This window comes from Hypanus sabinus, chromosome 7 (genome assembly GCF_030144855.1).
Source record: "Hypanus sabinus isolate sHypSab1 chromosome 7, sHypSab1.hap1, whole genome shotgun sequence".
Taxonomy (NCBI): domain Eukaryota; kingdom Metazoa; phylum Chordata; class Chondrichthyes; order Myliobatiformes; family Dasyatidae; genus Hypanus; species Hypanus sabinus.
In genome coordinates this window covers 177,521,839-177,532,464 of record NC_082712.1, presented here as the reverse complement: position 1 = coordinate 177,532,464, position 10,626 = coordinate 177,521,839, and the positions used below count along the sequence as shown (strand labels likewise).

At 48.5% G+C, this 10,626-nt stretch overlaps 1 protein-coding gene across 1 annotated transcript in view; it reads left to right on the top strand.

The window, feature by feature from the left end:
• LOC132397427 (alpha-parvin) overlaps nucleotides 1-10,626 on the top strand; it is a 107,227-nt gene that overhangs the window by 74,054 nt on the left and 22,547 nt on the right. The window contains exons 7-9 of the mRNA XM_059976211.1: nucleotides 2,751-2,809; nucleotides 7,453-7,472; nucleotides 9,856-9,917. Of these exons, the coding sequence (XP_059832194.1) occupies nucleotides 2,751-2,809; nucleotides 7,453-7,472; nucleotides 9,856-9,917 (141 nt within the window). The remainder of the gene's footprint in view (nucleotides 1-2,750; nucleotides 2,810-7,452; nucleotides 7,473-9,855; nucleotides 9,918-10,626) is intronic.

Here is a 10,626-nt window from a genome sequence, read left to right as displayed (position 1 = left end):
ATTAAAAAACATAAACCGCAATAAGTAATATACACAATTAAATAAGTAGTGCAAAAAGAGAGAGAAAAAAAGAGAAAAGTTACTGAGGTTGTGTTCATGGGCTCATTGTCCCTTTAGAAATCTGCTGGTGAAGGGGATGGTGTTCCTGAATCATTGAGTGTGTGTCTTCAGGCTCCTGTACCTCCTCCCTGATGGTAACAATGAGATGAACGCATATCCTGGGTGGTGGGGATCCTTAAAGATTACCTTTTGAAGATGTTCTCGATGCTGGGGAGTCTGGTGTCCATGATGGAGCTGGCTGAGTTTACAAATTTCTGCAGCTTTTTCTGTTCCTGTGCAGTGGCCCCTCCATACCAGACAGGAATGCAACTAGTTGGAATGTTCTCTGTGGTGCTTCTGTAAACCTTCGCGGGAGTCTTTGGTGACGTAGCCAGTCTCTGCCCCAGACTGCGAGAAGGTGCAGAGAGTTGTGAGCACAGCTCAGCACGCTGCAGAAAACAGCCCGCCCTCTACGGACTTCTTCTGCACTTCTTGATGCCTTGAGAAAGCAGACACCATAATCAAGGACCACATCCATCCCTGCCATTCTCTTTTGTCTTCTCCTATTGGGTTGAAGATACGAAACTCAGGTTCACTGCCACCTTTTATTCTGCTGTTATCAGAATCTTGAATGGACCTCCCATCTGCTAAAAGATTAATTTTTTATATCTCAAATCTATTTCATAGAACCACTTGCACCTTGCTGTTTACCTGCACTGCTCTTTCTCTGCAGTGATAAAGCAAAACAGAACGTAATACAGTAGCTTCTATGTACGCATCTACAGAGTGCGCCTGAATTGTTCAAGGCCGTTTACCGTCATTTCCAGTTTACAAGTGTAAAGAACAAAATAATTGTCACTCTGGATCCTCTGCAATGCAAAAAAAATACCCAATAAGATAAAGAATACCATGATTTTACAAAACACAATAAATATAAGTATTTAAGATAGCTTATACACATTGATTGTCTGTCCATAAAGTGACCCAAGGCACAGGAGTGTCTGTATCTAATGTGAGAGACAGGAAATGATAAAGTAGTGGTGTTTGGGGGTGTGGAGGGGTGGGTTAGTGGGTGGAGTTGTTGATCAGCCTCACTGCTTGGGGAAAGTAACTGTTTTTGAGTCTAATGGTCCTGGTGTGGATGCTATGTAGCCTCCTCCCTGATGGGAGTGGGACCAACAGTCCATGAGCAGGGTGGGCGGGATCCTTCAGGATATTGCAAGCCTTCTTCTGACTCCTTTCTGTGTATATGTCGATGGCCGATAGGCTGGTGCCAGTGATGCATTGGGACGTTTTGACTATCCATTATAGAGCCGCCCTGCCTACCCCAGTTCAGTTTCCTATCGAGCAGTGGTGTCGCTTGTTAGGATGCTCTTGACAGTGCACACAAACAGGAGGTTTTCCACTCTATCTCTGCACATTGGCGCCATACCAATCACATCCCTCTCAACCCACCAATTGTTATTGATGCATCCTAACCAGGTGTGTCACTGCTTGGTACGTCTGAGACCACAGGGAACGGCAGAGAGTGTGGACACAGCTGAGCACCTCACAGAAACCTGCCCCCCCCCCCCCCCCCATGGACTCTCTGCACTCTCACTGCCTCAGTAAAGCAGCCGGCGTGATCAAATACCCCCCCCCACCTCAGACATTCTGCCCGTGACCGCACAGAGTGTGGACACAGCTGAGCACCTCACAGAAACCTGCCCCCACCCCATGGACTCTCTGCACTCTCACTGCCTCAGTAAAGCAGCCGGCGTGATCAAATACCCCCCCCCCACCTCAGACATTCTCTTTGCTCCCCATTCCCAAAGGGCAGAAGATTCAAAAGCTGAAAGCAGGTGCCACCAAGCTCAAGGACAGCTTCAACCTGGAATGAAAAGATTAACTCTTGACCTCACAGTCTACATCGTTATGATCTTGCACTTTCTCCATAATTGTTACACTTTATTCTGCGCTCCGTCAGAATGCACACAAAATGCTGGAGGAGCTCAGCAGGTTAGGCAGCATCAATGGAGAGGAATGGTCTCGGCCTGAAACGTTGACTTGTTTACTCCTCCCCGTATGCTGCCTGACCTCCTGAGCCCTCCCAACTTCAAAACTATAGGCACAGGGGCCAGAGGGGATTATAGAGACAGGAAGGGGTGTAGGGGCCGCAGGAGGGGTCACAGAGACAAGGTAGGGGTGTAGGGAGGGAGGAGGTTAGAGAGACAGGGAGGGCTATAGGGCCTGGAGGGGATTACAGAGACGGGGAGGGGTCTCCCCTATTACAAAATCAAGGAGGGATGTCGGGGCCAGAGAGGGTCACAGAGACAGGGAGAGGAGAGGTGTAGGAATTTATACCTGGGGATGAGGTAGACGGGGGTGAGAGACTGTGGTGGAGAAATGACAGATGGAGAGAGAGTGGGAAGGGAGAGGGAGAATGGAATGACAAACAGTGGGAGAGAAAGATGAAAAGTTAGAAGTGGGGTGTTGCTGGATTAGAGAGATAGAAAGTGTGAGAGCCGGGGCAAAGGGTGGACATGTAGGTCCTACTAAAGCTATAGGGGCAGCAAGGGTATGCATCTACAACTCATTGGGTAAATGGTGGTCATGTCTCTGGGATGAGAAAGAGGCAACTGTATGGTGGAGCTTTAAATGGACCTGCTGTCGGACTGGAAACATTTCAAGGAAGCAGCTCCAATGTTTTTGAACTCATTTTATTTCTACAGAAAAGGGAAGGAATTCTCCAGTCCCGGCACATTCAAGAGGAAATCACGGGCAATATCGAGTAAGTAAATAACACTGTCTCTCAGTTGCTGTTAATTGAGTCATAGGTGTCCGGACTCCAAACACAGCTTTCAAACTGGATTTTGAAATCTGGACAAAGGCTTCAAATTCAGCCCCGGCAAGTTTCTGCTCAAATCCAAAGTGCCTGTCACAACTTCCCTATCAGCAAAAACATTTCCTTGTTCCCCCGAACAGTCAATCCCTGGAGCCCTTTTCCAGAATTCTTTCAGTTTATCTTCTTGAGATTAGAAATTAACTTTATTGGTCACTTGTACCTCGAAATACAGTGAAATGCATTGTTTGCGTCAACGACCAACACAGTCCGAGGGTGCGTTGGGGGCAGCCGGCAAGTGTCGCTGTGCTCCCACAGCGCACTAACCACACAGCTTTGGACTGTGGGAGGAAACCCACGCAGTCACGGGGAGAACGTACAAACTCCAGTGGGCATTGAACCCCGATCTCTGGCACTCTAAAGCGTTGTGCTACCCACTATGCTCCTGTGAGACCTGGAATGAATTGAATCAATAGCTTCTTATAGCACCATCTGTAGAGGCAAGGGCGTTAGAGTCACGGTAGAGTAACGGCTAGCCCACCAGCTTTCACCGATCGTGGTTCAAGTCTGTAAGGAGTTTGTACGTTCTCCCTGTGACCATGTGGTTTTCTTCCAGGTGCTCCAGTTTCCTCCCACAGTCCAAAAGTGTACACATTAGGGTGCGTGAGTTGTGGTCATGCTATTTTTGGTGCTGAAACTGTGGCCACACTTGCAGGCTGCCCAGCACAATCCTCACTGACTTGATTTGATGCAAACAATGCATTTCACTACATGTTTCGATGAGACAGATAAAGTTCATCTTCATTTCTTTCCTTTAAAATCACACAACACAGGAACAGCCCTTGGCCTACTCTGCTCATGGCCCATTTATATTAATCCCATCTTATCTGCCCCCACATTCCCACCAGCTTCCCCAGACTTTACCCCTCACCTACACATGAGGGGCAATTCACAACCACCAATTAACTTCCCAACCTGTGACACAAAGGATTCTACAGCTGCTGGGAAGCTAGATCAGCCCACACAAAATGCTGGAGGTACTCAGCAGGTCAGGCAACGTCTGTGGAGGGAAGTTGGCAATTGAGGTTTCAGGCCGAGATCCTGCATCAGGACTGTTTATTCCTCTCTCATTAGCGCTGCCTGACCTGCTGAGTTCCTCCTGAGTTTTTTTATGGGTTGAACGTAGGATGAACCTGGAACTCCTGAGGAAACCTGCATGGTCACAGAGAGAACGTGCAAACTCTGCATAGACAGCTCCCGTTCAAGCAATTCCCAAAAATCTCCCACTTGTTACAGTGATCGCCAACCTTTTTAAGCCCATGATCCCCTACCTCGGCCTTAGTGAAAGGCACGATCGACCTACTAAATCGTTTAGACGCACGCACGCACACCGGGCAGAAGGGACCGGAAGTGGAGCCCCACAGCCCCGGAAGCAGTCTCTCTTTACAGGCAGCTTTCCGTAGCGGGAGTGTTGCTATGTAACCATTATCTTAATTGGTATTACTTATGTTTATAATGCTCACATTACAACACCTTTAATTCTATGTTTCATTATTTAATTTTATTTCAACACGAAAAATAAATGAATAAAAATTGACTGTTGCACTCAGTGTGATGACGGGGGCTGAATACTTTCCGCTCATTCCCTGGAATTTGGCTCCTAACTACAGACAGCCAGTCTGAGACAGTCTGTGAGGTGTCTGTCAGAAAGACAGCTCCTGTACTTAGATTTAATCATTTTCATCTGTTTCAGCACAGCGCCCTCGCAAACCTCCTGACAGACTGAATGTTTGAATGGACGGTTTCCTTTGTTAGACTGAATGTTGAACCTGCCACGTTTTTCAGGTGTTTTGAATTGATGAACTGTTACTGAGACACTAGTATAAGTTTCAGAGGTACGCAAGATAATGACACCACTGACTTTGTTTCCCAGTTGTTTTACATGTGGGGAATGATAGAATTTAAAGGGGCAGAAGTGTTGTAATGTGAGCATTATAAAGATAGGTTGATGCCGATTAGGATAATAGTGATGTGGTGCTCCGGCTGTGGAGATCTGTTTGTGGGGAGAGGTTTATCGGTGCTCCGGCTGTGGAGATCTGTTTGTGGGGAGAGGTTTATCGGTGCTCCGGCTGTGGAGATCTGTTTGTGGGGAGAGGTTTATCGGTGCTCCGGCTATGGAGAGCTGTTTGTGGGGAGAGGTTTATCGGTGCTCCCGCTGTGGAGAGCTGTTTGTGGGGAGAGGTTTATCGGTGCTCCGGCTATGGAGAGCTGTTTGTGGGGAGAGGTTTATCGGTGCTCCGGCTATGGAGAGCTGTTTGTGGGGGAGAGGTTTATCGGTGCTCAGGCTGTGGAGATCTGTTTGTGGGGAGAGGTTTATCGGTGCTCCGGCTATGGAGATCTGTTTGTGGGGAGAGGTTTATCGGTGCTCCGGCTGTGGAGATCTGTATGTGGGGAGAGGTTTATCGGTACTCCCGCTGTGGAGAGCTGTTTGTGGGGGAGAGGTTTATCGGTGCTCCGGCTGTGGAGATCTGTTTGTGGGGAGAGGTTTATCGGTGCTCCGGCTATGGAGATCTGTTTGTGGGGAGAGGTTTATCGGTGCTCCCGCTATGGAGATCTGTTTGTGGGGAGAGGTTTATCGGTGCTCCGGCTGTGGAGAGCTGTTTGTGGGGAGAGGTTTATTGGTGCTCCGGCTGTGGAGATCTGTTTGTGGGGAGAGGTTTATCGGTGCTTCGGCTGTGGAGATCTGTTTGTGGGGAGAGGTTTATGGGTGCTCCGGCTGTGGAGATCTGTTTGTGGGGAGAGGTTTATCGGTGCTCCCGCTGTGGAGATCTGTTTGTGGGGAGAGGTTTATCGGTGCTCCCGCTATGGAGATCTGTTTGTGGGGAGAGGTTTATCGGTGCTCCGGCTGTGGAGAGCTGTTTGTGGGGAGAGGTTTATTGGTGCTCCGGCTGTGGAGATCTGTTTGTGGGGAGAGGTTTATTGGTGCTCCGGCTGTGGAGATCTGTTTGTGGGGAGAGGTTTATCGGTGCTCCCGCTGTGGAGATCTGTTTGTGGGGAGAGGTTTATCGGTGCTCCGGCTGTGGAGATCTGTTTGTGGGGAGAGGTTTATCGGTGCTCCGGCTGTGGAGATCTGTTTGTGGGGAGAGGTTTATGGGTGCTCCGGCTGTGGAGATCTGTTTGTGGGGAGAGGTTTATCGGTGCTCCCGCTGTGGAGATCTGTTTGTGGGGAGAGGTTTATCGGTGCTCCGGCTGTGGAGATCTGTTTGTGGGGAGAGATTTATCGGTGCTCCCGCTGTGGAGATCTGTTTGTGGGGAGAGGTTTATCGGTGCTCCCGCTGTGGAGATCTGTTTGTGGGGAGAGGTTTATCGGTGCTCCCGCTGTGGAGATCTGTTTGTGGGGAGAGGTTTATCGGTGCTCCGGCTGTGGAGATCTGTTTGTGGGGAGAGATTTATCGGTGCTCCCGCTGTGGAGATCTGTTTGTGGGGAGAGGTTTATCGGTGCTCCCGCTGTGGAGATCTGTTTGTGGGGAGAGGTTTATCGGTGCTCCCGCTGTGGAGATCTGTTTGTGGGGAGAGGTTTATCGGTGCTCCGGCTGTGGAGATCTGTTTGTGGGGAGAGATTTATCGGTGCTCCGGCTGTGGAGATCTGTTTGTGGGGAGAGGTTTATCGGTGCTCCGGCTGTGGAGATCTGTTTGTGGGGAGAGGTTTATCGGTGCTCCGGCTGTGGAGATCTGTTTGTGGGGAGAGGTTGTTTCTGGGTTACGGGGTTTTGCTTCCAGTCTTTTCTGCCCGGTGCGCATTTTTCATTTTTTCCCAGGATCTACTGGGAAAGCCTCAAAGATCATCCAGTCGATCGTGATCAACTGGTTGGCGACTACTATGTTAGAACAATCACTCCCCCTCCCCCTGTAAATGGAGTGGCTTCCAGGAATAAGCAAAAAGGAAGGGTGTCATGGTGGTGTAGTGGTTAACATAACGCATTACAGTACCAGTGATCAGGGTTTAATTGCTGAATTTGTAAGTTCTTCCCGTGACCACTTGGGTTTCCTCTGGGTGTTCCGGTTTCTTCCCACAGTCCAAAGCTGTACAGGTTAGTGTTATTGAGTGTGACAATGCAATGTGAGAAATAAAGCTAATCTTTCTGGAGAGATGATCACGTGTTAGAACAGAGAACATGGAACAGCGTAATACAGGCCCTTCAGTCCACGATGTTATGCTGACCCTTTAACCTGTTTAAGATCAATTTAATCCTTCCCTGTCTCTTAGCTCTCCATTTTTTTTATCATCCATGTACCTATCTTAGTGTCTTAAATGCCCCTAATGTATCTGCCTCTACCACCATACCGTGCCAGGCCATTCCACATACCCACTACTCTGTGTTTCTTTAAAAAAACACCCCCCCAGTACTTTCCTCTAATCACCTTAGAATTATGCCGCTTTGTAATAGTGATGTTGCTGGTGATGTCACCATGTATTGGCTGGTTATCTTTTTAACCAGTTGTCCTTTAGCCACCCACTGTATGTTTAAATTGAACCAAGCTGTTTATAATGTTCATTTATTGCCCTTGACCTGTTTTTCTTCTCTTCCCAGGGCCTTGTCGGGGAGACACGGTAAGATGTTCAGGAAGTAATTGGCCTTTGCGTATTTGTTGGTTGATGTCTGCCACGCACTCGCTCACTAGCACGCCCACCCTTCCCCGCCCTACCGCAGTGCAGAATCCCAGCCCACGCCTTCACCAGAGCCACAGCAGTGAAATCATCAGCTGGTGATCGGGAGCCAGGGGGTCGCGATCCAGAGGCTCCAGTCCAGTCCCATTACTAATCCGGGTCTTCAAAGGAAGTAGTTTTTGTACCAACGACCACAGATACTACCACATTTTCAGAAAAAGCAAGCGATTCTGCAGATGCTGGAAGTCCTGAGCAACACACACAAAATGCTGGAGGAACTCAGCACGTCAGGCAGCATCTGTGGAAATGAATTAACAGTCGACGTTTCGGGCCAAGACCCTTCATCAGGACTGGGAAGGAAGAGCAGATGCAGAATAAGAAGGTGGGGGACGGGGAATTCCTTTCATTGTTCCCTCACTTCATTCCCCCTCCCCTATCCACCCACCTACCCCCTCACCTGGTCTCAACTCTCACCTGCCAGCTTGTCCTCCTCCCTCTCCTCCCCTCTTCTTATCCTGGCTTCTTCCCCCTTCCTTTCCAGTCCTGATGAAGGGTCTCACCCTGAAATATCGACTGTTTATTACACAGAACAGTACAGGCCCTTTGGCCCACAATGTTGTGCTGACCTACTCTGAAATCAGTCTAACCCTTCCCTCCCACATAGCCCTCCATTTTTCTATCATCCATGTGCCTATCTAAGAGTCTCTTAAACAGCCCTAACCATTTAAGAGTCTCTTAAATGGTCTCTTAAACTGCCTCTGTGTGTGTGTGTGTGTGTATCCTTGAAGTGGCACTAGGCACAGGAGTTACTGACAGGAAATGATAAAGTGGTGGTGTTTGGGGGTGTGGAGGGTGGGTCAGTGGGTGGTAGTATTGATCAGCATTACCTCTTAGGGAAAGTAACTGTTTTTGAGTCTGGTGGTCCCGGGTTGGATGCTGCGTAGCCTCCTCCCTGATGGGAGTGGGACAACAGTCCACTCAAGTGGGGTGGGTGGGATTCTTCATGATGTTACTGGCCCTTTTCCGACACCATTCTGTATATCCGTGATGGCGGGTAGGCTGCTGTGGGTGATGTGCTGGGCAGTTTAACTGCCTGTGTAGCTTTCCTGTCCACCACAGTGTAGTTTCCACACCACACAGTGATGCAGCTTGTTGGGATGCTCTCTACTGTGGAATGTCCTGAGTATAAGTGTGCACAGTCCAGCTCTCTTCAGCCTCCTCAGAGATTAGAGACATTGGTGAGCTCCTGGTTGTATGTGACGTGTTCTGGGACCGTGAGAGGTTGTGTGTGATGCTCACCGTTTACAGTTTCCTCTGCTGTGCCATCAACACATCCGCGGGGCATCCCAAAACCAATCCCCTGCGGATAAGGAGGGCCAACTGTACAACCAAACAAAACAACGTTCCTCTGGACCACGGTGCACCTATTAAACATATATCACACACAGCACATAAACCAATGTCTCAGCCCGAAACATCGACTGTTTACTCTTTTCCATAGATGTTTCCTGACCTCCTGAATTTTTTTGTACGGCACAGAAACAGGCCATTTGGCCCATCTAGCCCATGCCAAAACCATTTAAACTGCCTACTCCCAACAACCTGTGCCAGCCCTCCATACGCCTACCATCCATGTACCTATTCAAACTTCTCAAACGTTGAAATCAAGCTCGCGTTCCCACTTGTGCTGGCAATTTATTCCACACACTCACGACCCACTGGGTATAGACATTTCCCTTCATGGTCCCCTTAAAGTTTTCACCTTTCACCCTTAACCCATGACTTCTGGTTGTAGTCCCACCCAACCTCAGTGGAAAAAGCTTTACCCTATCTATACTCATAATTTTGTATACCTCAATGCCTCTAGCAATTTGTGTGTTGCTTTGGATTTCCAGCTTCTGCAGATTTTTTCATGTTTGTGAGACTTAACCAAAATATTATCATAAATAAGTTCATAAAATATGTGAAATGTGGAGAACAGTGAACAGCGAGACCTCGGTGGTGGCAGGGTATTCATTAGTCTCACAGCCTGAGGGAAGAAGCTGTTACCCAGTCTGGCAGTCTGAGTCCTGATGCCCCTGTATCTCCTTCCTGACGGTAGTGGGTCAGAGAGATTGTGGGAAGGGTGGTGGGGATCTTCAACAAGGTATGGCTTGAAAGTAATTTTTCCGTCAGTTGTGGTGGGATTTGAACCCACGTCTCTGTGCCATTATCCACTGCACCGTCCCCACCCTTTGCTGTTGGTAGATGTTCCAGTGACAAATAGAAGCTGTGCTGTACTGTAATGATCTGAACCCTCCACATATGACTCTCTGGTCTCTTTCAGAGCGAGATGCTTTCGACACGCTCTTCGATCATGCTCCAGACAAGCTCAACGTCGTCAAAAAGGTTTGATGTAATTTTGCCCTTTGTCCATGTGACCATAAGACATAGGAGCAGAAATTAGACCATTCTGTCTATCGAGTCTGTTCCTCCACTCAATCATGGCTGATTTATTATCCCTCTCAACTCTATTCTCCTGCCTTCTCCCCATTACCATTGATGCCCTGACTAATCAAGAGCCTATCAACCTCCACTTTAAATATACTCACTGACTTGGACTCCACAGCCACTGGTGGCAATGAATTCTCACAGTTTTACCACCCTCTGGCTAAAGAAATTCCTCCTTATCTCTGTGCTAAAGTGACATCCCTCTATTCTGAGGCTGTGGCCTCTGGTCCTTGACTCCACCCCCATAGGAAATATCCTCTCCACATCCACTCTACTGCGGTCTTTCAATAGGTTTCAGTGAGATCCCCACTCCAGTGAGTACATGCCCAGAGCCATCAAATGATCCTCGCGCGTTAACCTTTTCATTCCTGGGATCCTTCTCCTGATCCTCCTCTGTTGAGTCCTCCTGAGGTGAAGGTGGGACTTCTCAGTGTGCACTCGAGTGCGAACCTCTGGTAAATAGACACAAATCCCCTGACCATAGTATCATCCCCACTGGACAGGACCTCATTGTGCTTGTGTTGTATTTCAGAGAAATAAAGCAAAAGTTCTATTCAAGAGTCTCTTCCCCACCAAAACTCGCTGCCAAACCTGCAAATGGAGAATA